Source organism: Atractosteus spatula, chromosome 2, assembly GCF_055471065.1.
Source record: "Atractosteus spatula isolate fAtrSpa1 chromosome 2, fAtrSpa1.hap1, whole genome shotgun sequence".
NCBI lineage: Eukaryota > Metazoa > Chordata > Actinopteri > Semionotiformes > Lepisosteidae > Atractosteus > Atractosteus spatula.
The window spans coordinates 49,431,768-49,459,024 of record NC_142707.1 but is presented as its reverse complement, the minus strand read 5'-3'; the positions used below and the strand labels follow the sequence as shown (position 1 = coordinate 49,459,024).

The window sequence follows — 27,257 nt, the reverse complement described above, 5'->3', positions numbered from 1 at the left end:
TTTCAGTCAGTAATGAAGGTAACTGTTGCTGGTACTATGTATGAAAAAAAATGAGAGATAAGCAGACAAGGTAGAGATGCAGAGTAGGGTCTCTTTCATCTCTCCAGGGACTGAGGGCTCATTGTGTGCTACAGTATGAGCTGAACTTGCCATAGTAATGAAAAGGCCAAATTCTGGGTTCAGGTCCACACAGTCCCCATCAGTGAAGACAAACTGCTTCTTGTGCTCCTTGCGCGCAACCAGGACAATGTAGATCTGCTGGGCAGCCACAGACAGCACAGGCAGCTCGATCCTGTTAAACTCATCAAAACAGCCCCAGGACCCAGACTGAGCAAGGCCTGTAAGAGGAAAGTAGCACATTACAGAAGAGCACTTCAGAAATCACAAATGAGCAAATAAACACTTATGGCATTTAGAACTCATTTAGATCAATCTCAGCAGGGCAGTTGTGCCCTGTTTTTATTTAGATTTTTTAAAGGGAAGAAACAATCCTACCTAAGATAATAATTGATAAATACTGCACCTTGAGAGAAGCTTTCAAAACAACAGTAAATGATGAACTCCAAACACAAAGTATATATATATAGTACAAAGAATATATACAGCACTCTGGATTTATAGACTGTGCTTTTAATATTACATGCTTTAAATCATGATATGCCACTTTGAATTTATGAATGGAAAACCCTCTGATAAAGGATGCAGGCAATACACCCCACTCAGACTCTGCTACATTTCAATGAAGAACTCTTTTTCCTTCAGTAGCTTCCTCCTCTCTAGTTAGATTTTAATGTGTGCAACAGAATTTTGTCACCTGTTAAGCACATTGCGACCTGGGTACAGCCTACGATTATTAACCTTTGTAAATCCTGCCAAGGCCTCTGAAGTCCATCTGGTCTGAGCAGTTGAAGACCACCACATACTTCCCCAGCGCCCTGCCCATGTCCTTGGTGGTCTCAGTCTTCCCGGTGCCAGCTGGCCCTGCTGGAGCGCCACCCATACTCATGCCCAAAGCCTGGGACAGGGTAATATAGCACCTAAACCGCACACAGCAAGTCAGTCAGCTTTCATTTTTACAAGAGCCTTTTCATAACTAGCACCAGTTCCCAACACTGAAAAGTCATGCTACAAATGATCTAGGACACAGTATTACTGAGTAACCATTGAACACAGTAAGGAGAAGAGTTGTGATGGGCAGGCACATTTCATATCACAAACAAGTAAAGGTTAATTCCACACTCGCGGGAAAAGACTGTACAGCCCAAACGTTTCTCTTTTCTATTTTTCAGTGTGGAAGTAACCTTAAGTTAGAAGCCAACCCACACTGACACAGCTCCCCACTTGAAAATCTTATACTGGCAGGTAAGGCAGATAGCTATGAGAGTGACTTGGGAACTACAAGCCCCAGAAACCTCAGTCTCAAAAGCCAAACTGCTGCCCATGTGCAGAGGCGATCCCCATATTAAAATGACTGACATAGGCTGGGGGTGAGTGTTTGTCAAGGAATCCTAACTCCTGGGCTGTAGGTCTGCAATCCCATCAGGTTTCAGAGGTCTCTTTAAAACGGCAGCCCCAGACAAGGAGGGGTAGTCTGATAAACCACTCCAATTCATATGATAATCAGATCAATGGGATCCTAAGGGTTATGTTGCAAAGGAGAACCTGGAGGACAGCAGCCCTTTGGGAACGGGTTATGAAGCCAGTGGTATTTGGCCTGCTGCAAGGCTCTGGAGTGAGACAGAGAAGGGCTTTAAATAAAGATTTTGGAGCTCTGTTTTGAGGAGAAACTGAACTAAACATTGACCTTGACTTTTGTCAGGTTTTCATCCCTTGTCTGTCTTTTCACATATGCATTCTAGTAAAGGACCTAGCTGTGCTGTCTCAGCTGGGAATCTTGAAAACATTAGCTAGGACTCTAAAAAAAGGGCTAGGCTTTCTGTTTTCTATTTTGTTTTTCTTGCCTACACTCATGTTTGCATTAATAAAGTACTGAAAAATTCTGCTTTTGTTATGCTGCCATACATGTGCCCTGCCATCAGAAGACACCACAATAACACCTTTTTCTCCAGTGTCTCACACCACTAATGTAAAGAATTAAAACTTCAAGCACAGGGCACATTTTGTACATAGGATGCATTTGACAATAACCTTGTGAAAGACAACTGTATATACAGTAATTGAGGGTATTAATGTAATTAACTGAAAGCTAACTGAAAGTGCGAGAGGAACCTGTGTAAATGCTTTCTTAAACATTAATCCATTCTATCTTTTGAAGTATTGTATGTCTGTATTGTATTTACAACAACAGGGTGAAATTTAATATCATGATCCAAATCTGTAAAAAACAAGTGGAAAAATTAAAAACATATTCCAGCAAGACAGAAAAGAAATGTAAAGGCTACTGTAATGTGTCCTTGCCTGTCTGTTAAAGGGGTGATGACCAGACGGTCTGTGCAGCCAAGAAACTCATTCTGATATACGAAATCTACATCTGTAATAGACACAATGACTTGGTCCAAATCTTCCTTGAAATAAAATCTGCTTTGCTTGAGCCATTCAAAGTCTGACACAGACTTGATATGCAGTTTCACCTGAAACACAGATTTAGAGTGTATAGGTTAAACGCCACCTGTCACCCACAAAAGACTGCACAACTATGACTTCCACACTCGGACTCTGATTGTCTAACAATGCAGAAATCAGACATCTAGATATGCTCAGAAAGGCACTATGTAAGAATAAAACTGATTGACTCAATAAAAAGATATTCAAATTGAAATTGAAATTTACTCTACCAGTTCATCAAATATGTCCCTCTGGTGCACATGGATGGTGACCAAAGTCTCGAACTTCACTCTTTCAAACTTGGTGAGATCTTGTGTAGTCTGCCCAATCAGAGTGTTGAGCAGGTCCAGGAACCTCTGGTTGGTAATCTGCATGACCTTCTTGTCATCCCTTGCATTGCGCAGAGCTTCCTCTGAGTCCCGTGTCCACAGCATCTGGATCCCCAGCAGGCCCACCTGGCCCAGGGAAAACAACACGATGCACTGAGCATTTCAGCATGATTGCTAAGCCTCATGTTCAAAGTTCTTTAGCTGTAGCAGCTGTTTATTTTTTTAGGTTGGGGCTTCTTGGCCACTACAATATTCAGAACATCACCTGCACAATTCAGAATTTTGAAATGGAAATCATGCAAAGTTTTATAGCTGAGAGCCAATCAACCTCAGTTTCTCATTAGAATATGGACCGCACTTCACAGCCATGCTGTTGTAGCCGATATCCTGGTTTCTTTCGAGGAACAAATGGGTGAGATCCGGGATCAGTTAACTACTAACCCCCAGACAGGCTAGATGGACTGAATTGTCTCTTCTTGTTTGTAAACTCAATACAGGCTCAATACAGGAAATATGAACATACTACTTTTTTATGTGATGGACTGATCTCAGCTGGCCAAAGTTATATGTTTCTCTTGGCAAACAAACTCTTGCAATGAGTAGGACTGCAATAAGGATATGAACTTCAGCAGACGAGGTTTTCCTGTTAACTCAAAGCTGAGGTTCTGTTTAAGACTGAAGAAGGCAAATTAATTTTCCTTTTATTTAATAAGGATCAAGCAGATGGTGTTAAGGATACTACAGTACAATATTATTTTAATGAACCTCACACATAGCAGGCTAATGACACTACCCAGATATATATCAAGGATGATCTTTTCTTTAAACATTGTAGAATTCACCAGAATGAAAGCCTGGCTGGAAAATAAGAATCTGTTTTAGGCATTAAACTTCACAGAAGTCAGGCTACTGAAATTCACAGTGTCTCAGAGGTGATGAAGGCAGACCGTGCTGATAGAGCCTGGGAAATGTTGACGTGGACATTAACAATGGTAGATTTCAACTCTATGTCTTGAGCTAGCGGCAGAGTGATTCTTACTCCTAGTGTGCCTGCCCACCTGCGCTGGGAACTGCGCGAGGAAGCTGAGCAGCTGGAAGCCGGAGTCGTTGATCTGCATGTCCCCGGCTCTGATGACGGAGTGCAGGGAGCTCTGCTGCTGCTGCAGGAGCTCCCCCAGCCACAGCTCCACTGGCCCCCGGGCCATCACGGGACTGTCCAGCTGGAAGACACACACAGCACCGACGCCATGGAGCTGGGGGCTCTCATACAGACCTTCAGGCAAACCTTCAGGTTAAAAGCTTCAATTTGTAACATTAGACGTAGACACACAAGTCTCTTTTGCAAAGTGAATTAAAAGGTTTGAAAGCAGGCCTACTGGTATTTTCTCTCCTTCTCTTGAAATCACAGCCAGTATCTTGTCGTAGTCCTTGGCATGGAACTCCACCTCATTGACATTGTCAAAAACTCCCAGGAGATGAGACTGAAAAGACAAACCACAAGGTCATTCCTGAAAGTAATATTTCTACATGAACCAGTTATTCCCTCTCAGTTATTCCTTTGAGTTTGTCAAAGTACAGTTCAAATATGAATGGTAGATCTCAGAAGTCTTTCTGCGTAACATCCACAACTATTGACAAATCACACTGCCAAGGCACTCCAAGCTCTTTTATATATAAGCACGTACATCCAGATACAACCTGCACCGAAGTTCGAAAAGCTACAGCAACATAACGTCTATCAACAGATGATCTGGAGAAGGAGAGCTGCAGTCAGACACCCAGTGTGCAACGGCAGATCCTTGGGTCAGATTTTCACAGTTGCCTGTGACAGAGTTTAGATAGTTCATAGTCAAGAATCAAAGAAATTAGAAGTTTCTCCTTTGACCCACTGTGAAAATACCTGTATGGTGTGCGAGTCACTGGCTTGTCCCAAAATCTCCAGGAGAGCCGGATCAGACACAAAGAAGAATCTGGGGAACTGCAGCCTCTTCTTCTCTAGATAGCTGTAACATCAAGCAAATGCTGGTTATGACAGAGCTGAAGTCTCATCTCAGGTATTCTACAGAACCCAAGAGCAGAAAGAGGGTTTTAACTGTCTGGGAGACGAGCTGTACCCTGTGAGAGACTTCTGGCACAGCTCTAGCTGCTCCTGCAGGTGAGGCAGCAGCTGTCCCATGGTCTCATCCCCCACACAGCACTGAACGACATTAGGGATTTCATGTGCACGCTGCATGATCTTAATCCAAGACTTGTCAATGTTCTGGAAACGCTTGGCTTCCTGTTAACAACAAAGAGAAAATATTCACACTAGGAGTCTGATGGCACAATCCAATTCTTACTTCTGTAATGAGACTGTTATTACAATCTAGCAAAAGGAAAGAAGCATTATGTTGAAGTAGTTGCTCCAGGTTGCATAAACATGAGGCTTCAAACTTGGGAAGTACTGTAATTGTTTTTCAAAATGCATTAAATTTCCATAAAGTAACTTTAATTATTATAATTATGGACATGCTGACCATTTTAACAGCAGCTCTGTTTTAAGAAAAACTGAACTTCTCCTGGATGAAAATGAAGTGCTAGCATGAAAAGCTATCTGGGAGTTTGTTTCATTAATGATACTTCATGCTAATCCCCCTAGTGTCTTACAGTATATCATAATATATGTTTTGGAGTTCATTCTGCTGCACACTGCTCAGTGTACCAATTCTAGACTAATCCGGGGAAACTGGAATTAAAATTGACTTGTATACTGATGTGAGTGCAGTTTACATACAGTGTTTTATGCACGTTTTTTAAAGATTAGTAGGTTTAATGCCTAACACAGTGAATAAAGAAATGTATCCCATTGGCACAATAGGTCTTTGTAGTTAGCAGCAATTTCTTGCATTCTTCTGCCCCCAAAGACATGTACACACTTCAAGGTTATTGATATCCAATGCATATTAAGGCATTCTGAAAGAATTTTCAATTGCAACATTGCAGAGAAATCTATGTATCTTTGTAAATAGCTTGCAGTATGTGGACGTGTGGACGTGCTCAGCTTGATTGATAAGATAGATAGATCATAGATAGACAGAGAGATCAATAAAGTATCTATCTATCAGGAGAAATACTTTCTGACACCCATGCTTATAGCGTGGCTCACCTGCGGTAGCTGCTTTGCGATGTCTCCCCCTACAAAGACAGCCTCCAGGTACACCCAGAGATTCTGTACGATCAGCCACTGCTCAATTATGTCTGTGGACGTGCTCAGCTTGAAAACCCAGTTCTGGATGTCCTTCTTAAAAGGAGCATTATATCTGTTCAACCAAGCAATTCATATTAAACAAACCCATTCATTCACAAACAATAGTAGACAGTACACAGATGCACCCATGTAGAATGAGCATAAAAACTGCTGTTGGTGGTAAGCAAACTGCAGTGTAATGTGCTCTGTTTCAGCAAACTCCATTTAGCACCTCAAACTTTGTTTGTTCCTCATGCATCAAGAATTATAAAATTTTTTTAGTTTTCTGTTTTTAAGGACTTGTATCCACTGAAAATTGGTGCTCTTTTGTTTGTGTTTGAAGTGTGGAGTTCTTAAGTTGTTCAGAAAAATAACAAGACAAATTTAATAGTTATAAGTAGTTACAGATTGTTCTATTAATAACGTTGCTAGGTTTAGGTTTGGGGATGTTTTGTGGTGCTCTTCCTTGTGTGTGGAGTTCCTCGCAGTGGAGGTACAGGGGGTGAGTTACACCCCTTTATAATTCTTCATGTGAGAAAGAGCACAAACTGCTTTTCATGTTGTAAAGCTAGCTTTATGGCTCTGGAGCAGATTGCAACCATGTTTATTTCCTTTATGATGTCACTTTGAGGTGTTATGGAAAATGAAACTAGTTGTCAGTAAAACTACCACTAGGCCAGCTAGAGAAAAGGAAATGAAAGCTCTTTACAAACACTTTTCAAACACTGGATTTTTCCCAGGGTGACTGTTTGTGTGGCATTTATGTTGCTTCTGTCTCCCACTTCTTGGCTCCTAGTTTTGAATGTGTGTCTGTTGTGCCCCAAATCAGGGCATTCTGTGATGAATTTTAATAAAAAGTTTAATAAAAAGTATGTTCTTCTCAATATTTTGATACATCCCCAACATAAATGCTGAAGCACAATACTGTGAAACACTTCTGTGACCTGGGCAGCTGGGCAGAAAATAAATCCATACAGTACACTAGCCAGTTGCTCCTTTTTTAAAAGATTACTGGAGCCTAACACATCTCTTGGGCACCTCGCAGTGAATTTGAGAGCTTGCTGTAAACAGCCATACCTGTTGCTGAGTAAAGAGCCTAGAACCATCAAGCTGTCCTCCATCACCATGACGATCTCCGAGGTCTCTGCCCCCTTCAACATGAGCTCTCCTCTGCCCTTGAAGGCTTGAAAGCTCAGAACCTGACTGGACCAGACATCCACCACCTGAGCCAGCCTGGCCTCAATATCCTTCTCCTTGACAGCTGAAATACAGATATCCTGGAACAGGAAAACAGGCAGTCACTGTAGAACACATCTTCCTTCTGGAAAGAGTGTGCTGCTGCTTGGGTCACTTCAGGAAGAAGGCTGAAGGGCAACCCTATGGACAGGAACTGTTGTCTGAAGAGGTTGTGAAAGTCAGTGTCTCATTTTAACAAAAGGTTAAATGTTGATAAATCTCACCACCCACTCGTAGGATCACACTGACCTCTATGTCTTCCTTGTACTTCAGAAGTGGTGCTTCCATGATGTTCTGCAGACAGAAACTATCTGAGTCCACATCAAACCTATGCTTAGTGAGGTCTGCAATGCGATCCCAATGTCTCTGTTTCATTGCTTTATTGGCCATCATTTCCAGCAGAGGACAGGACTCGCTGAAATCGTCAATCCTCTTTTTCAAGTCTAGGAAGGCCTGCCAGTCTTTCAAACCTTTAGGCAGCTTTCGGCACCTGAACACAACAACAAAGATCGCTGTTGTCACCCGTCACCTTAAACACCTTTCTAGACATGCAATGTGTTATTGGAGCAATATCTTTAAAGGTGTACATTAGAAATGTCCACTATGCAAATTCTTTATATTTATATGCATTATTTAAACATCAACAGAAGATGCCACTGGTTAAAAATAACACTTTTCTGAAATCTGGTATTTTATTAATCAAGTGTTTCATAAGGCCTGTGTATTACCTGTTCTGAAAATCCAGAAGCTCAGCATTGATCTTCTCGATATCTACGTCTGTCCACAAAATGTCGTAATAGCCACTGATATTGTTCATCACTGTGTCATAAAGGCCATACAGCTTCTGTAGGAGACCCAGCTCTTTTCTGAGAGTAGATCAACAGTAATAACACATCACTCAAAACTATAGGAGAAAGTTACAGGTAAGTCAGTATGTCAGCACTCTATTGACTTTTCTCTGTTTTACAATGCTGATGACAAATATTGTACAGCAGCTTATAACAGTAATAGAAATTGAAGTATATCATGCAGTTATGTTTCCCAATTTCCTGGGTAAAATAAAAGGTATTAGTTCAAGTGTTATGATGGGGAGCACTACAGTTAAAGCTGGTTTAGTGTTTTGGGATCAGATTCTGGCTGTTTTCTTCAGTATTTGCAATGTGTTTTTTATAAGGATAAATGTTTGATCTTTACTGACAGACTTATAACTACAAAACCCAAAGGAGAACTGGTGCTTGTTTACTTTGTGAAGAACTACAGTAAAGCTTTTGTTTGGTTTTTGTTTCAAAGTATTGTTTGATTCACTTGTAAGGTTGTGTTCCCTACACTTTGAAGTTTCTAATTCTTTCACCTTTTACTTTACTTGATTCTTTTTCACCTTAGGCTTGGTTTATTGTCTTGTGTTGATCACTCACTCTTTAACCACCCCTAATTTTCTGCACTTGACTTTCATGACTGGCCATCGGGAGACAAATACACTCGTGTACAAGCTTCTCAAGCCCCGACTAGCTCAGGTGGTAGACCATGAGACTCATAACATCAGGGTAGTGGGTTCGTGTCCCACGTCGGGTGCAAGGTTCTCTAATAACCCCTACTGGGCAGCAGCAGTATGGGGCGGTGGTGGCGGCAGAGGGTCACATATCTGTGACAACGGCAGCAACTCTCGCACTATCGGCGCAGAAGAAAGGCCTGGCAAACTACTTCCGTATCCTGCCATGAGAACTCTATGGATAGTGATGGTGGAACTGTCCATAGGGTCGCCATGAGTCGATACTGAAACGAGGGCACTCAACCACCACCACCACGGTTCTCGTGAAATCTCTGAAATCTAGACAGTGCGGAACCCTGCTGTGGCAGAGGACAGGTCTGTCTTTTGGCACGGAGCAGTTATCTGCTGTCTAAGGAAATGGCATTGGACATGCTTGCATCCTGCGAGCGATCAGGATCGAATCCCGGCAGGAGCAGGGAAAGCTGCACCCCTTGCACTTGCAGGAAAGGGAGAGGGGGATTGGAGGGATGGCAGGGATTATGGAGGCAATTGGAGGGCAGAGGTGGAATTAAAGACTGGATCAGATAAAGAAGGAACTAAGGTTTGTTTTAGGGGAATCCAGCACAGAGTCTAGCAGAAAAGTGGCAGGAATGGTCATGGAGGAATGGAAAATTCCATTCTGTAAATGACATTTCCTAGGACTAAAAGAAAGACCAAACCCAAAGGCAGTGCAAGAAGTAAATGTGAGCTTCAGTTGTGGGATATGGATGGGCTGAACAAACTGATGAGTTGGTACGGCTACAGCTGCAAATTGGACACTGGAGGTGTTGACTTAGTGGCATTATCACTGTTTCAGAGTGACTACTAGTGCCACAGAAAAAGAAAAGAGTGCAATGCAAATGTTTTGGGGTACCTGGTTCTTTGCAGACTTTCATAGTCCGTGACTGGCAGTCCAAAAAGCTGTTCACCTGAGGAGTATGTTATAAATTTCCTCCAAAGGTCATCAAACCTGGCCTGCAGAAAAGATAATAAAATAATAACCTTATGTGTAACCTGCTCCCAAAAACTGTCTCTTCCAGGGATTAAGATAATATTTTTGAATCCATTAAGTCTGCAAATATCTTGATTTTATGATGCCAAATCTGCACAGCTATCAAGTACAAAATGTTGTCTAAGAGTCACGTACAGTTGTGCCTTCAAGGGTGACAATGAAATCAATAATGACAGTAACCCTGGAGAGTCTGCTCTGGGGAGAGCAGGTCACACGTCCAGACCAGCAAGGGCTTCATTAGTGCGCTACAAAAAATAATAGTTGTATCTCAGGCAGCTTAGGAAATGAGAGGCTCATATTTAAGTTTCTTTCTTAAAATTATTGTTCATAAATATATGCTTCTATCAAGGTAGATGGTTCATCCAGAGCACTGTATTGTCCAGACTATACAGTGAGAGAAAGACCTGTGCCCGTCACTGATATGAGAGCACGGCCCATGTCCATCCTACCTGGCAGATCTGGAGTCTTGTGCTGGCCTCCTGGGGGGTTATTCCTGGAACCATCGGCCCTTCCTACAGGTGACACAAACATTGACCACAGCTGCATGGGACGCCTACAATATTACACATGTGAGGTGATCTGCAGAATCTATCAGTGTCGTTTTATCTCCACAGAGGACAAAAGACACTTGCTGTCTTTTTTCAGAATTAGGACAGTGAATTAACATGTGAGCAAAGGAGAAAGTGAAGGTTAATTCCACACTCAAAAGTAAAAAGAAAGAGCAAAATGTACAATGTTTTCCCTCAGGAGTGTAAAGAGAGGAAGGACAGGAATAAGAGGAGGAAAAGAAATAAAGAAATAATAAAAAATAAAGAAAAGGGCAGAATAGACAGGGGTGAGGTAAAGGAGGACAGTGAGACAAACTGTGGAAAAACTTACATGGGGAAATATAAAGGCAGCAATGTGTGACTTTCAAACCTCAGCCCATCTCAGATTTTCATGCCATGTGTATTGTTTGTTCACTCTGTAATTGTTTTTTAAGACGCTTATGTAAAGTCACATGGTGAAATTGCCAAATAATCAGATTGTACTGATGCAAACTGACAGGAACAGAGTCTTGCCCAGTCAGGCATCAAGTGTACCTACACTATAAAGTCCCTGTGGAAACCCTTAACAACAACATGGTCTACCAGAGCTGCGTTTTTGTGATTGGGAGAACAATATGAAAACAGTGCAACATTGTTTTAATTTGTGAAACAGATTTAAACCTCCTATGGGAAAATGTGTGCAACTCCACTTCATCTCCAGGATATTTTGTATGTTTAGGAAAAGAGTAACAATATTTTGTGCACAGTATATAGGAGACTAATTTATCTTGTAGATATTGCCCTGAGTCTTGTTAAACAACTGACTGTTTCGAGCTCTAGAGAGGCAGAATCAGGGCTAGACCCAGTATGAGCCACTAGCAAACCATCACTGGGAGTTCTGGTGCTCCAGTGGATGGGTAGGATATAAATAAGTGGCCCCAAACTGCCACTTCCACACGTATACAATACCCAGTAGCTGGCAGAGAAGTGATTATTATGATTTATGTGAAACCTGTGTTTAATACCACATATAGCCTCTAAAGTCTATAAAAACATTTTTCTTTGTTGAAAAATGCAGGATCCAAGTCTGAATATGAATAATATCTGTTGCACCTCTACATCTATAGTATGTTGTAACAAGAGGTAACTTCTGGAAGATCATTACCGTGTCATACTGGTCTACAAATGTTAAGACATCCTTCTGGAAAACTGTTACTGATTCCAACAAGTTTGCTTTAAACTTGGGCTGCACACGTACCAATTCATCTTGCACAGATCTCTGTTGAAAAAAAGAAAATCAAATCCAGTCTTCATGTGTGGACACCTTCCTTCTGACATTTTCCAGTTTTGTTATTATCATATAGAAGCATCTATCAGATTATCTGTAAAGTAACAGTTTGTCTGAATGCAGAGCAGGCCCTCCCCACGCAGCAGTGTACCCACCCAGAGGAGGCAGGCTCCCTGGAGAGCCTGACACAACGCCACATGTTCAGCACTGATTGGAGATGTGTTCCCTCACTGGCAGTACCGCAGGCCTGTGGTCACTGTGTGGCTGGTGGCCAAGGTAGGTCTGGCAAACTAATTCCACCTTATCCTCACTCACTGGGACTCGGTCCATTGTCTTCCCCCAACTCAATCTATCGACATCAATGCGCATGAGTTCCCAACCCATCACACTCACGGCTTTGGACTGTAATTTGATGAAAGAGTATCTGAGAGTGTCAACTCCTTCAGCCTCCTCTTTAGTCACTTCCACTTCAAATCTATTCAGGATCCCATAGGCTTCCTGTCAAGCAAAAACATGCTGGCATGAAAACAGAAGTTCCAAGACAGTCAGGAATTATTGCATATCATCATTTTTTGCAAACTGTGAAGACCACATGTTGTATCTTATTACTCCTATAAAGACGTGTAGTGAACCCTTACTTCAATGGGTCCCAAGGTCATGTCTATCTGGATCTCTGATTCCCGTACGTTTGACAGAGCTTCCATTGCAAATCTCACGTCATCCAGATCCTGAATTGGTCGAGAGAGTTTTTTAAGATGTTCCCCAATGAATGTTGAGATATCTGCCATTTTCTTCTTATACTCCTCATTCAGGTATTTGCACAACAGCATCTTCCAGGCCTTAGCCTCCACTGTCAAGGCCAGCTTCAGTGGTGCTGTAAAAGTAAAATCAGTTGCAGAACTGTCAGCGCTGTGGGGACAAAGCACTGCTTTTTATTCCACAGTATGGCAGGTGTTCCCAGTAACAGGCATTCGGAAATGGCTTCAGCTGGAAATGGCGTGTAATTAAGTCACTGACTGGGTTATTGCTTGATTGAATGAAACGTGTACATTTCCACATGGAAAGGATGTCTCAGTGGTAACTGAGGACTAGTGCTGGCATGGCAGACTGGAGTAACTCCAGTAGTACAACAATAGGAATCTGAAGGCCATTACAGGAACTAAATGTTTGTTCAAATTAGGAAAATGACGTGTAAAGAATGTTCTTATAGTGGAGAATGAACATGTGCCTTCAGATAAAGGACAGTCTAGTTGTACAAGCACAAATCTCAAACCTGACCTGAGCTCCCCAGTCTGAGCAGTTGTATATTTCTACTAAATGAATTACACTTACAGTAAATGATGTATTCAGTATATTATTTTCAAGACAATAAGTAATAAGTACCTGTAGACAACTCAATTGATCCTAAAATGATTGTGGGCTTGATTTCTTCAATCTCTTGCTCAAAAGCCACATAGTGCAAAATCTCTGATTTTATCTGTGTCAGGTACGGGTTACTTGCCATAAATTCCTACAAAATAAATGACAAGAATCAAACAATATTCTCATATTTTTAGGATTCTGTATATGAACTAACCAATGCAGAAATGGTGTAAGAGGACCGTTTGAACCCAACAATTGCAGTTCACAGACCTTGACCTTGGCATCCCTGTCTTCTGCCCAGATGCCCTTAAACCTGTGGAACTGCTGGAGAACGTCACTGGCCGGTTTCCTCAGGGAGTTGACTGCAGAGGTCAGCAGCACCACAATCTTACAAATGTCCTTGTGCTCTGATACGCTGTGATAAAAGTTTTTTAGCTTCTTTACAGGAATGTCTTCATCCGCGGTTCCTAAAGTGCCACCAGCAAAAATAAAGACTTAAAATACATTCAATGAAAAAACATGAATACAAATGTACCACAACCAAGTATTTTAAGTCCCAATAATAAGTGTCATTCTTTTATAACTGGTATTTTTTGTGAACAATATTGTTTAACAACATACCCAGTATATGGCGAGACCTACTAACCACAGTATATTTGTTTCAACATCAAAGTTTACATTTTTGTTAAGAAGTATTTAACTAGGCAAGACCTGCAAAATAAGGTTCTACTAGACAAATTCGAAAAATAATATATTTTAGAGAGCAAATATTTCATTTAGTTTGCATTTTTCTGTTGATACAGGAAGTGTTTTTCTCTGAGTATTTCGTTTTCTGTCCTTTTTGGACTGATAAAACTAAGGTCTGTGTGGTGCCTGAACGCTGCAGGTATCTGAACACCATGAATTAAATCCGAAGCCAGCTGCATCACGCGTGTGTTTAACGTGGCAGAATGCTGCGAGTAAACCCCAGCGGCGTGCAGGGAGACGGGCAGCCGCTGAGGGCGGCGTTCTTACTGGAGCGCTGCGTGCCCTTGGCCCCACCGAGGCTGTCTTCCAGGGCAGCGGGGCCCCTGTGCCTGCCCGCCTGGCCCCACTGCGCTATGCCACGGCTCACCTCCAGCACCAGATGCACCAGCCGGTTGATGGCCTGCTGGATGTCATCCAGGCTGGGCTGCATGACCTGCACCATGGCCAGCACAGGAAGGGTTAAAGTCATCATCATGTCATGGCATTGGAAGCCAAGACTCCTGCTTCCTCGCTGTGCTATCTCATTATTGTGATGGAAGGCAATACTGTTAAAAAGCCCATTTCCCCTCATTTGTATACACTGATTCATAAAAGGGTTAATGAGGGTAAATGGTTTTTACTGCCCGTTGTACCTTGCTGGCAAGAACCACATACATTTGCCAGAGGAAAAAATTAAATGTTATATTATTCAATTTTCATGTGATTATTGTGTCAGTATCAGACAGAGCGTCAGATCTGTCAGATATCTATTAGTGATATTAATAAACCATTTGATTTATAAACACTTTTCAACTGTCCATAAGCGCTTTACGATAGCTCATATAACACACAACAGATGTAAGAAAGCAGAAAACATATTGACTGATGGAAAACCAAGAGTAAAACTAAACTCCACACTGTGAAGAGACACATCTGGAAATTTACTGGGCTTTGAAAGTAATGACAGTCGCAGTCTCTATGTGCAACAGACACATGGAGAGAGGCAATGTGCAGATGTGCTACACAAATTGACATATGGTACAGTATATATCACACATGTGCGTTGCTATAACAGTGATGTAGTGACAACCGAGAGCACTGTTTATTTCTGACGGTACCCATTCTTCAACCCCCTCTACAATATGACAATTTATCAAGAGAAAAGGCATTGTTCAAATCTTTCAACTTGATCTTGTTAGACCAGATTATCTTAAAAGATCTTTAACACGATCATTTGATCATTTATCCATTTCTGATCATAACACAAGACAAAGGCTGCAGCACAAAAGACAAGACAACTTCAAATCTTTGTGAGACGTTGCACAGATAAATGAAGAGCAAAAGCTCCCAGAGCTGTGCAGTTCCTGTTCATGCAAGATCGCCCTGTCTGTTGGCTTGCAGGAGACTAGGACAAGCTGCACAGCTATGTTGTTGAAACTGAAACACACATTATTTTCAATGGCTGGATAAGATCCTCCTATCAATTAGCTTCTATCTACTAAAGAAGACTGATAATAGATATTCTAAGATACTAAATGATGCCCCCCTCTCATTTGTATCCTTTCTTATGTTCTTATAGAAATGTGGAATATTTACAGGAAATGGGTATGGAATTTTCACACAACCCACAAATCCATTGTTTAGGACAATGAAACAACAGTGCAATTCAAAGGCACCTCTGCTTTTGTAGTCTGAAACAGCCATAATCAGCGGGTACCACTGCTGTCTAGCTCTAATGTGTTCATACGCACCTTAAGATTTTCTGTGTTTCTTTCTCACTCATGTAGGCAAATGTTAAAATGTCAGGGCAACTGTAATATCCTTCATTGAACAAGTGTTAATACACGTTTCACACATTTTCATGCAAAGATGGACAGTAGGATAATTGCCAGTCCAAGATCTCCCATAGAGGATTTCATCTCTATTTGCCTTTCACATATTAATTTGGATCCCAGAAGCCATTACTACAGTTCACTTTATCATCAACTCCTGTCAATCATCAAGCTGACTTCTGTTGCTTGCCTGACACTTGCAGGGGTCTTTCTGTCAAACTGTATATTGACTATCATGTTATTTATTTTGACAGTGCTTTTATGAAAGAGGTGAAGAGTCATCAAGGTGTCTCAATGGGGTGATTTTCATGAAAGACTCAACACAGGTTCGCATCACAGTGTGGCAGAGACTGCTTCCCTACAAAAAAGATGTAGGAGGCCACCCAGCAAGAAGCACACTCCAAAGGGGGTCCAGAGTCCAAGAGAACCCTTGAACCTTTAACACTTTGTGACAGAAGAATTACTTACCACGTTAGGTATTGCCAGGTGCATTTCTGATTTTAAAAAGGTAATTAATTCCTCTGATTTACTTGACTGACTGAAGAGCCCTTTTCTTGCAGACAAGCTAAAAGTAAAGAGATTCACACATAATGTGCTGTATTTCAAGGCACAACAGCACCGATTTCTGACAATTCTTATATAACCTTCTTTCACTTTTTCTGTCCAGCAACTGAAATGTTACATTTTCCAGTCAACCAAGAGGTCAAAAGAGACACAAATGAATAAGTAAAGGTTACATCCATGCTGAAATGTAGAAAGAAAACACAAGATTTCTGCTATAGAACATCTTCAGGAGATCCTTCCTCACACCTGAAGAACACCACTTTTCTTCTTTCTACTTTTCACTCTACAATTAGCCTTTACTTCTTCCTTTGTAGTCAACTCACCCTGAAGTAGCTCCCTTACACAAACATCTTCACAAGAGACACAATATTGCTAAAATCAATAGGTTCTGAATTATCAAAAAAATGTAATACAAAACTATATATTGGTTGTTTATGTAATTCCATTATGATACTCAATCTATATATATGTACCTTCATTAAAAACATTATTATATGGTTACTTTGAGGATAGGTCTTATTCTTGAAGCATGTTTCTACTCACACAGAGACAAAAATCCTTCTCTTTAAGGTGTCCAGAGACAAGCGTGTCGACTTGAGCAATGCATCTAACAGCTGATGGCTAAAGTAAGCATACATCTCCTTGCACTCCTGGAATAAATAAAAACATTGGCATCCCCACAGTGTCTCCAAGATGTAAATGACATGTCAGCTTTAAACCTACATCGTTTTCATAAGTATTTGGTGGTTCCATATTTGAGCCAGAATGGCTTTTCGGTTCAGAGCTTATCCCACTTTCCACAATGTTAAGTGAACAGACAGAGCATGACTCTCTCCTGTAAAGGATGCCGGTCCATCACAGAGCCTACCCCTAGTAAATACTGGTTCCGAGTTACACAGCTTGTTGGACTGGAGCAGCTGGGGTAAGATATAACAGCAGTGTCTATAGCACAGACTCGAACCCACAACCCACCAGTAAAGTGTGCAGGAACATACCCTCTACGATATACTGTTCCCTGTCTTTTTCATACATACAGCAGACTCTTCCATTTCCATTTAATGTTTTCCATTTTGTATTTATAATTAATGTTACCTACAAGCAAAACCCTATGTGCTATATTAAATGTCATCTAACAGGTGTTTGCCTACTTCTCGATTTAATCTAAATTTAACTGACTGGTTTACTATAACTGACTATTCTGGAATCTACATCATCGTTATAAATTAAGAAGTGTCCTCTTTTATTTGCCTAGTGTACAGCTCACAATTTTGTCTGTCTCCTCGTAATTCTCTGCCATTGATTTCCATTTGTCACTCCCCCTAAGTTGTGTGATCTGTAAATGTAACTAATTTTCCATCTCGACCTCAAGCAACACATATCAAAAGCTAACCAAAGACTATGTACAGTACAATGAAGAGAGCTATTCCAACAATTCAGATGTCCAAGTAGTGTCAGAGTAGTGTTCTGTCCACTACCCTGAGCAAGTTTCTACGTCTGTGTCACCTGACACTGCTGTTTCTGTATTTACAGGTCTTAGTTTTCTCCTGGTGATATATTCCAAGCAGACCCCTTACCTTCTCAAACTCATCCCCTTTTTCCCCTTCCTGGTGCTCTGTGGTGTGGCTGTCTTCTTCATTTGCAATAGTGTCCTCTGTGAATGCTACACGCTTACGTTCTTAAATAAGAGTTGGTACAGACATTTTAGAAAACAAATGTTTTTACTTTTAATATAGGAGAGTGGGTGATATCAGTATAATAAGCATCAAAAGAAACATATAACTAGAGAGTACATACAGAAAGATAAAGTATATGGATTAGATTATGTATAACTGATCATGATACCTTAGGTGACTTTCACTGTTTTGTGAGCACAAAGTTGTACAGTGTTAATTGTGCAGAGGAAATGATTAGTTTAACCTGTCAGATGTCGAGCTTAATTAAAATCAAGAAAAACACAGAAGACCTGTCAATGTTAGACCAGAACCTGGGACACATACTGTAGGTCACGCCATTTCACCTATATCGATAGAAAGGTCTAGCTGTGATGGTCTGGGCAGGAGCGTTGATGTGCTATAGAACTCCACTTGCAGGGACTGATGTCAAGTCAGGTCACCATGTGTCTACTAGGGCTCAGAGAGCAGTGAACGGGCACATCCTGTAGGAGAGGTCTGGGACAGAGTCTCACAAGACAGTATCTCCACCTGGTGCAAAGCAGGAGTGACAGATATACAGCTTGCCCTGCTTCCAGCAGCAGACACATGCTACCAGCCTGTAACTCCCTCAGTAGAACCCGTGCTGATTACAAATGTTAATCAGAATGATGAATTTATCTGTGTCATGTCTGGCCAGTAAAATGTTAGTGCATCTGCTACAAAAAACATTGTTATTGTTCTGATACATTTCTAAACTTGTTGCAGTTACTGTATAAGTGATAAGTTTCTTTTGATACTCAGTTTATTCGATAGTGAAAACAGGTGATAATGAAGACTGATTTTAGATGCAGGGTCTAATCAGTTTTAAAATTTCTAAATTAGTTTAACTTTAAGTATATATAGTGACCTGTTTGAATTAAGCCATATATTTTTATCAATATAATTTAGCAATATGGGAGTGGACCTTCTTCACCACTTTATCAGTCCTGCCTGTTCACTCACCTGGAGACACACAGCAGCCCCACTGCACACAGATCAGAGAAACTGCTTCAGCAGACAGAGTAAGGGGGAACTTTGGGGAAACCACACTGTTCAAGCCTAGATTAGGATTTAGTCATGACACTGGGATTTAAACCCCTACTGTTGTGAAGAGCCATGGAGTTTTTAATGAGCAAGGAGTCAGGACCTCAGTTTAACATCTCATCACACGGACAGCACCTCCTACAGACAGCGAAAGTGTCCCTGGTCACCATACTGGGACACTGGTGTGGACCCTGCTAAACTGGTGTGGACTTTCTGAGATCTGACTAGACCAGGTTACAAGATATAAAAACTGTCAGTTTCACAGTCACTTTGTGACAAGACTCTTTGTGTCCATTTCAGTCATACCAAAAAGGTAAAAAAATATCTACAAGTCTGTTACTACCAGGAAATAAACTGTGAATGTACTGTACAGTATGTTGTTAACTGGTGGTATTTCTCACTGGGAAAGAAAATGAAATATTTCAGTGCACAAACCTGGCACAGTGGTTTCCTCTACTATTTTCTTTGTTTCCTTGGACTCATACATTGCTTTAAAGATGCCAATCAGCTCCTTCACAGACTCTTCTACACGTCTGCTCTTGTGGTTCATGCTGTCTGCCCACTCCTTTGAGCGACTCTGAAAGATAGTATCTATGGCAGTTTTATTCCAAACCCACATGGTTACCTAGCCAAGTCACTCTCACTTCTCGCTCACCAAGACATTTTCACAATATTGTCAGGTTCTCTGTAAAAAGAAGATAATTGAACCCAGAAAGCAGCATTGTCACATCATCCCCCCACCTAATCAAGACTACTCTAAACTGGGAAGAGTATGAGCAGAAGGATTAATCTTAACTGAACAAGAGAGCTGCAGAGTTTATTCTTTTCGGAGGCAGCAGGATGTTTTTTATCTGCTGTGAAGGGAGCTATACCAAACACAATGACTGATTGATTGAACTTTGGTATTGTTCATCACACAGAATGAGATGCGTAGCTGTTACTGTAAATAGACACATTAAAGGCTCTGACGGTCATTTCTGCATACCTCATTTTTAACAAGGACGTCCTCTAGTGTGGTGGGCCCATCCTCAGGCAGGTCTACCAGGACAGTTTCTGAAATGTCCTGCAGCACAGCTTCAATGTGCATCTCACATATATCCCTCACCTGGAGAAAAGGTGCAGAGCAGGGTACTCTAATTGTGTTTAGAAACACTCAGTTTAGACTTTAATTTGAGTCAGAGTCTTTCATTGAACTTGCTCTCCCATGTTTCCTTTAAAACGTATATTCATCTACCTATCATCTTCTTTTGCAATCCAAACACTATGTATAGAAATCAATCTGATCAAGACCATGCCTAAGTGCCTGTACCTTCTTAAGCAGCTGATTTAAATCAGACAAAGCCATGTCCACACTACAGAAGAAGCTGTCCAGGATGAGGGAGGACCAGCTTAGTATAGTCAGTCCATGTCGAAGCACTGCCTCCACCTAAAAAAACACACAAGGTAATATTACTTCCACACACAGGACAGAACATCTAACAAACACAAGAGCTCTTCAGCTCTTTACAGTGACATGAAAGCCCTGGGCTGATGGTGCTGTTGCTGAGAAAAGCAACAGGTTTAAGAGAACAACTTTGAAACAGGTCAAAAATATACCGTACCCCCAGGAATTACAATTTTAAATAAAAATAATATGTATTATATTAGGGTTGTTTTACTATTCATCTGAGGAATGAACAGTTTAGAATTGACAAGTTTAAATAATATTTAGGTTAAAATAACTTTAAGTTTAAATAACAAGTTCTGGTGTGAATGTGTGCGTACCTGTGTCTGTGTGTGCCCTGCGATGGATTGGTATCTCTTCCAGAATGTATCTCACCTTACACCCACTGGGATGAATTACTTTAGAATAAATGTATTATAAGAAAGTGTGACCGTAGCGGTTCCGCGCGAGCTTGTGCCCTCCGCCACCCATTCCGTCCCGCACACCTGGGGCGTGAACCCAGGTCTCTGGCGTAACACAACAGGGCACCAACCGCGTGAGCTAAAGGAGAGCTCCCTCAGCCCAGGCAGCTGAGGTCCCTGCTACGCGCAGTGAGGGCGCTGACGTCACCGTATCCGAACTAGCTCCGCTACGGAAGGTCTAGACTTACATGTTTATATAAAATGCCAAGGCTTTGCCAAGGCCTGTTAGTGACCTATACAGTGCCTTGCGAAAGTATTCGGCCCCCTTGAACTTTTCAACCTTTTGCCACATTTCAGGCTTCAAACATAAAGATATAAATTTTTTATTTTATGTGAAGAATCACCAACAAGTGGGACACAATTGTGAAGTGGAACGAAATCTATTGGATTTTTGAAACTTTTTTAACTAATAAAAAAATGAAAAGTGGGGCGTGCAAAATTATTCGGCCCCTTTACTTTCAGTGCAGCAAACTCACTCCAGAAGTTCAGCGAGGATCTCTGAATGATCCAATGTTGTCCTAAATGACTGATGGTGATAAATAGAATCCACCTGTGTGTAATCAAGTCTCTGTATAAATGCACCTGCTCTGTGATAGTCTCAAGGTTCTGTTGAAAGCGCAGAGAGCATCATGAAGACCAAGGAACACACCAGGCAGGTCCGTAATACTGTTGTGGAGAAGTTTAAAGCCGGATTTGGATACAAAAAGATTTCCCAAGCTTCAAACATCCCAAGGAGCACTGTGCAAGCGATCATCTTGAAATGGAAGGAGTATCAGACCACTGCAAATCTACCAAGACCTGGCCGTCCCTCTAAACTTTCAGCTCAGACAAGGAGAAGACTGATCAGAGATGCAGCCAAGAGGCCCATGATCACTCTGGATGAACTGCAGAGAACTACAGCTGAGGTGGGAGAGTCTGTCCATAGGACAACAATCAGTCTTACACTGCACAAATCTGGCCTTTATGGAAGAGTGGCAAGAAGAAAGCCATTTCTCAAAGATATCCATAAAAAGTCTCGTCTAAAGTTTGCCACAAGCCACCTGGGAGACACCCCAAACATGTGGAAGAAGGTGCTCTGGTCAGATGAAACCAAAATCGAACTTTTTGGCCACAATGCAAAACGATATGTTTGGCGTAAAAGCAACACAGCTCATCACCCTCAACACACCATCCCCACTGTCAAACATGGTGGTGGCAGCATCATGGTTTGGGCCTGCTTTTCTTCAGCAGGGACAGGGAAGATGGTTAAAATTGAGGGGAAGATGGATGCAGCCAAATACAGGACCATTCTGGATGAAAACCTGTTGGAGTCTGCAAAAGACCTGAAACTGGGACGGAGATTTATCTTCCAACAAGACAATGATCCCAAACATACAGCAAAATCTACAAAGGAATGGTTCACAAATAAACATATCCAGGTGTTTGAATGGCCAAGTCAAAGTCCAGACCTGAATCCAATCGAGAATCTGTGGAAAGAGCTGAAAACTGCTGTTCACAAACGCTCTCCATCCAACCTCACTGAGCTCGAGCTGTTTTGCAAGGAAGAATGGGCAAGAATTTCAGTCTCTCGATGTGCAAAACTGATAGAGACATACCCCAAGCGACTTGCAGCTGTAATCGCAGCAAAAGGTGGCTCTACAAAGTATTAACGCAAGGGGGCCGAATAATTTTGCACGCCCCACTTTTCATTTTTTTATTAGTTAAAAAAGTTTCAAAAATCCAATAGATTTCGTTCCACTTCACAATTGTGTCCCACTTGTTGGTGATTCTTCACATAAAATAAAAAATTTATATCTTTATGTTTGAAGCCTGAAATGTGGCAAAAGGTTGAAAAGTTCAAGGGGGCCGAATACTTTCGCAAGGCACTGTATGTCCTTGAACAGGATACTTCAGAACATCTGGCTATTTGTTTAAGTTTGTAAGCTCCATTAAGTAGACTTGAGGACTCATTTATGCTTTACAATTTCATACTGGGTGGTATTTTATATAGTTAAGTTACAGTTAATAGTAAATATTAAAAAGGCCCTCCATTTATTTGATTCTATGGTAACCAGATTTTATACTTAAAAGTCCTATTGGTGCAAATCCAAATGGAAAAGAAACATGTTGATTTACTTGCCTTCAAAAAACACCAACAATCCTAAAGGAATGCATTGACTGTCACAAAGCCAGGGGCTTTGGGGAAGATATTTAAGGAAGGGAAGAGAAATCCTGGAACCTCTATTTCCATTATTCATAATCTCCTAACTGCAGTGAAAAACAGTACTCTAGAACAGTCTGCAATATAATATAAAAATGTTATGAGTCTTTTCAATCTAAAATTGATAACATCTGGAGTCAGATTGTACCATAGGATTCCACTAGTTCACCATTTCTCTCCTTGTCAGCTCCACAACAGAATCAACCTCAGTATGACTGCTAATGGTCCTGGAATCAGTGTTAGTCCTCCAGTCAGGAATCAGAGTCAATCTGACCTGAGTCTTCAGGAGGTCGTGTTGACTGGCTCTCCTCAGTGTGACTGCTGATGGAGTCAGGGCTGGTTCTCCAGTCAGGAATCAGAGTCAATCTGACCTGAGTCTTCAGGAGGTCGTGTTGACTGGCTCTCCTCAGTGTGACTGCTGATGGAGTCAGGGCTGGTTCTCCAGTCAGGAATCAGAGTGGCTCTGACCTGAGTCTTCAGGAGGTCGTGTTGACTGGCTCTCCTCAGTGTGACTGCTGATGGAGTCAGGGCTGGTTCTCCAGTCAGGAATCAGAGTGGCTCTGACCTGAGTCTTCAGGAGGTCGTGTTGACTGGCTCTCCTCAGTGTGACTGCTGATGGAGTCAGGGCTGGTTCTCCAGTCAGGAATCAGAGTCAATCTGACCTGAGTCTTCAGGAGGTCATGTTGACTGGCTCACCTCAGTGTGACTGCTGATGGAGTCAGGGCTGGTTCTCCAGTCAGGAATCAGAGTGGCTCTGACCTGAGTCTTCAGGAGGTCGTGTTGACTGGCTCTCCTCAGTGTGACTGCTGATGGAGTCAGGGCTGGTTCTCCAGTCAGGAATCAGAGTCAATCTGACCTGAGTCTTCAGGAGGTCGTGTTGACTGGCTCTCCTCAGTGTGACTGCTGATGGAGTCAGGGCTGGTTCTCCAGTCAGGAATCAGAGTGGCTCTGACCTGAGTCTTCAGGAGGTCGTGTTGACTGGCTCTCCTCAGTGTGACTGCTGATGGAGTCAGGGCTGGTTCTCCAGTCAGGAATCAGAGTGGCTCTGACCTGAGTCTTCAGGAGGTCGTGTTGACTGGCTCTCCTCAGTGTGACTGCTGATGGAGTCAGGGCTGGTTCTCCAGTCAGGAATCAGAGTCAATCTGACCTGAGTCTTCAGGAGGTCATGTTGACTGGCTCACCTCAGTGTGACTGCTGATGGAGTCAGGGCTGGTTCTCCAGTCAGGAATCAGAGTGGCTCTGACCTGAGTCTTCAGGAGGTCGTGCTGACTGGCTCACCTCAGAGTGACTGCTGATGGAGTCAGGGCTGGTTCTCCAGTCAGGAATCAGAGTGGCTCTGACCTGAGTCTTCAGGAGGTCGTGTTGACTGGCTCTCCTCAGTGTGACTGCTGATGGAGTCAGGGCTGGTTCTCCAGTCAGGAATCAGAGTGGCTCTGACCTGAGTCTTCAGGAGGTCGTGTTGACTGGCTCTCCTCAGTGTGACTGCTGATGGAGTCAGGGCTGGTTCTCCAGTCAGGAATCAGAGTGGCTCTGACCTGAGTCTTCAGGAGGTCGTGCTGACTGGCTCACCTCAGTGTGACTGCTGATGGAGTCAGGGCTGGTTCTCCAGTCAGGAATCAGAGTCAATCTGACCTGAGTCTTCAGGAGGTCGTGTTGACTGGCTCTCCTCAGTGTGACTGCTGATGGAGTCAGGGCTGGTTCTCCAGTCAGGAATCAGAGTCAATCTGACCTGAGTCTTCAGGAGGTCGTGTTGACTGGCTCTCCTCAGTGTGACTGCTGATGGAGTCAGGGCTGGTTCTCCAGTCAGGAATCAGAGTCAATCTGACCTGAGTCTTCAGGAGGTCGTGTTGATTGGCTCTCCTCAGTGTGACTGCTGATGGAGTCAGGGCTGGTTCTCCAGTCAGGAATCAGAGTGGCTCTGACCTGAGTCTTCAGGAGGTCGTGTTGACTGGCTCTCCTCAGTGTGACTGCTGATGGAGTCAGGGCTGGTTCTCCAGTCAGGAATCAGAGTCAATCTGACCTGAGTCTTCAGGAGGTCGTGTTGATTGGCTCTCCTCAGTGTGACTGCTGATGGAGTCAGGGCTGGTTCTCCAGTCAGGAATCAGAGTGGCTCTGACCTGAGTCTTCAGGAGGTCGTGTTGACTGGCTCTCCTCAGTGTGACTGCTGATGGAGTCAGGGCTGGTTCTCCAGTCAGGAATCAGAGTCAATCTGACCTGAGTCTTCAGGAGGTCGTGCTGACTGGCTCTCCTCAGTGTGACTGCTGATGGAGTCAGGGCTGGTTCTCCAGTCAGGAATCAGAGTGGCTCTGACCTGAGTCTTCAGGAGGTCATGTTGACTGGCTCACCTCAGAGTGACTGCTGATGGAGTCAGGGCTGGTTCTCCAGTCAGGAATCAGAGTCAATCTGACCTGAGTCTTCAGGAGGTCGTGTTGACTGGCTCTCCTCAGTGTGACTGCTGATGGAGTCAGGGCTGGTTCTCCAGTCAGGAATCAGAGTCAATCTGACCTGAGTCTTCAGGAGGTCGTGTTGACTGGCTCTCCTCAGTGTGACTGCTGATGGAGTCAGGGCTGGTTCTCCAGTCAGGAATCAGAGTGGCTCTGACCTGAGTCTTCAGGAGGTCGTGTTGACTGGCTCTCCTCAGTGTGACTGCTGATGGAGTCAGGGCTGGTTCTCCAGTCAGGAATCAGAGTCAATCTGACCTGAGTCTTCAGGAGGTCGTGTTGACTGGCTCTCCTCAGTGTGACTGCTGATGGAGTCAGGGCTGGTTCTCCAGTCAGGAATCAGAGTGGCTCTGACCTGAGTCTTCAGGAGGTCGTGTTGACTGGCTCTCCTCAGTGTGACTGCTGATGGAGTCAGGGCTGGTTCTCCAGTCAGGAATCAGAGTGGCTCTGACCTGAGTCTTCAGGAGGTCATGTTGACTGGCTCTCCTCAGTGTGACTGCTGATGGAGTCAGGGCTGGTTCTCCAGTCAGGAATCAGAGTGGCTCTGACCTGAGTCTTGAGGAGGTCGTGTTGACTGGCTCTCCTCAGTGTGACTGCTGATGGAGTCAGGGCTGGTTCTCCAGTCAGGAATCAGAGTGGCTCTGACCTGAGTCTTCAGGAGGTCGTGTTGACTGGCTCTCCTCAGTGTGCCTGCTGATGGAGTCAGGGCTGGTTCTCCAGTCAGGAATCAGAGTGGCTCTGACCTGAGTCTTCAGGAGGTCGTGCTGACTGGCTCTCCTCAGTGTGACTGCTGATGGAGTCAGGGCTGGTTCTCCAGTCAGGAATCAGAGTGGCTCTGACCTGAGTCTTCAGGAGGTCGTGTTGACTGGCTCTCCTCAGTGTGACTGCTGATGGTCCTGGAGTCAGGGCTGGTTCTCCAGTCAGGAATCAGAGTGGCTCTGACCTGAGTCTTCAGGAGGTCATGTTGACTGGCTCTCCTCAGTGTGACTGCTGATGGAGTCAGGGCTGGTTCTCCAGTCAGGAATCAGAGTGGCTCTGACCTGAGTCTTCAGGAGGTCGTGTTGACTGGCTCTCCTCAGTGTGACTGCTGATGGAGTCAGGGCTGGTTCTCCAGTCAGGAATCAGAGTGGCTCTGACCTGAGTCTTCAGGAGGTCATGTTGACTAGCTCTCCTCAGTGTGACTGCTGATGGTCCTGGAGTCAGGGCTGGTTCTCCAGTCAGGAATCAGAGTGGCTCTGACCTGAGTCTTCAGGAGGTCATGTTGACTGGCTCTCCTCAGTGTGACTGCTGATGGAGTCAGGGCTGGTTCTCCAGTCAGGAATCAGAGTCAATCTGACCTGAGTCTTCAGGAGGTCATGTTGACTGGCTCACCTCAGTGTGACTGCTGATGGTCCTGGAGTCAGGGCTGGTTCTCCAGTCAGGAATCAGAGTGGCTCTGACCTGAGTCTTCAGGAGGTCATGTTGACTGGCTCACCTCAGTGTGACTGCTGATGGTCCTGGAGTCAGGGCTGGTTCTCCAGTCAGGAATCAGAGTGGCTCTGACCTGAGTCTTCAGGAGGTCATGTTGACTGGCTCTCCTCAGTGTGACTGCTGATGGAGTCAGGGCTGGTTCTCCAGTCAGGAATCAGAGTGGCTCTGACCTGAGTCTTCAGGAGGTCATGTTGACTGGCTCTCCTCAGTGTGACTGCTGATGGAGTCAGGGCTGGTTCTCCAGTCAGGAATCAGAGTGGCTCTGACCTAAGTCCTCAGGAGGTCGTGTTGACTGGCTCTCCTCAGTGTGA

The 27,257-nt window shown here is 43.2% G+C and overlaps 1 protein-coding gene across 1 annotated transcript in view; it reads right to left on the bottom strand.

The window, feature by feature from the left end:
- The window catches only part of LOC148839811 (dynein axonemal heavy chain 8-like), a 78,974-nt gene that overhangs the window by 33,937 nt on the left and 17,780 nt on the right, over nt 1-27,257 (bottom strand). The window contains exons 16-41 of the mRNA XM_088934800.1: nt 20,240-20,356; nt 19,916-20,035; nt 19,366-19,507; nt 17,770-17,870; nt 16,739-16,845; nt 16,100-16,196; nt 14,088-14,253; nt 13,344-13,540; nt 13,095-13,221; nt 12,350-12,585; nt 12,105-12,209; nt 11,589-11,702; nt 10,346-10,408; nt 9,759-9,859; nt 8,085-8,222; nt 7,606-7,846; nt 7,198-7,397; nt 6,040-6,193; nt 5,009-5,172; nt 4,795-4,897; nt 4,271-4,375; nt 3,953-4,114; nt 2,796-3,020; nt 2,419-2,591; nt 859-1,037; nt 151-338 (exon numbers count right to left, since the gene is read on the bottom strand). Of these exons, the coding sequence (XP_088790926.1) occupies nt 151-338; nt 859-1,037; nt 2,419-2,591; nt 2,796-3,020; nt 3,953-4,114; nt 4,271-4,375; nt 4,795-4,897; nt 5,009-5,172; nt 6,040-6,193; nt 7,198-7,397; nt 7,606-7,846; nt 8,085-8,222; nt 9,759-9,859; nt 10,346-10,408; nt 11,589-11,702; nt 12,105-12,209; nt 12,350-12,585; nt 13,095-13,221; nt 13,344-13,540; nt 14,088-14,253; nt 16,100-16,196; nt 16,739-16,845; nt 17,770-17,870; nt 19,366-19,507; nt 19,916-20,035; nt 20,240-20,356 (3,825 nt within the window). The remainder of the gene's footprint in view (nt 1-150; nt 339-858; nt 1,038-2,418; nt 2,592-2,795; nt 3,021-3,952; nt 4,115-4,270; nt 4,376-4,794; nt 4,898-5,008; nt 5,173-6,039; nt 6,194-7,197; nt 7,398-7,605; nt 7,847-8,084; nt 8,223-9,758; nt 9,860-10,345; nt 10,409-11,588; nt 11,703-12,104; nt 12,210-12,349; nt 12,586-13,094; nt 13,222-13,343; nt 13,541-14,087; nt 14,254-16,099; nt 16,197-16,738; nt 16,846-17,769; nt 17,871-19,365; nt 19,508-19,915; nt 20,036-20,239; nt 20,357-27,257) is intronic.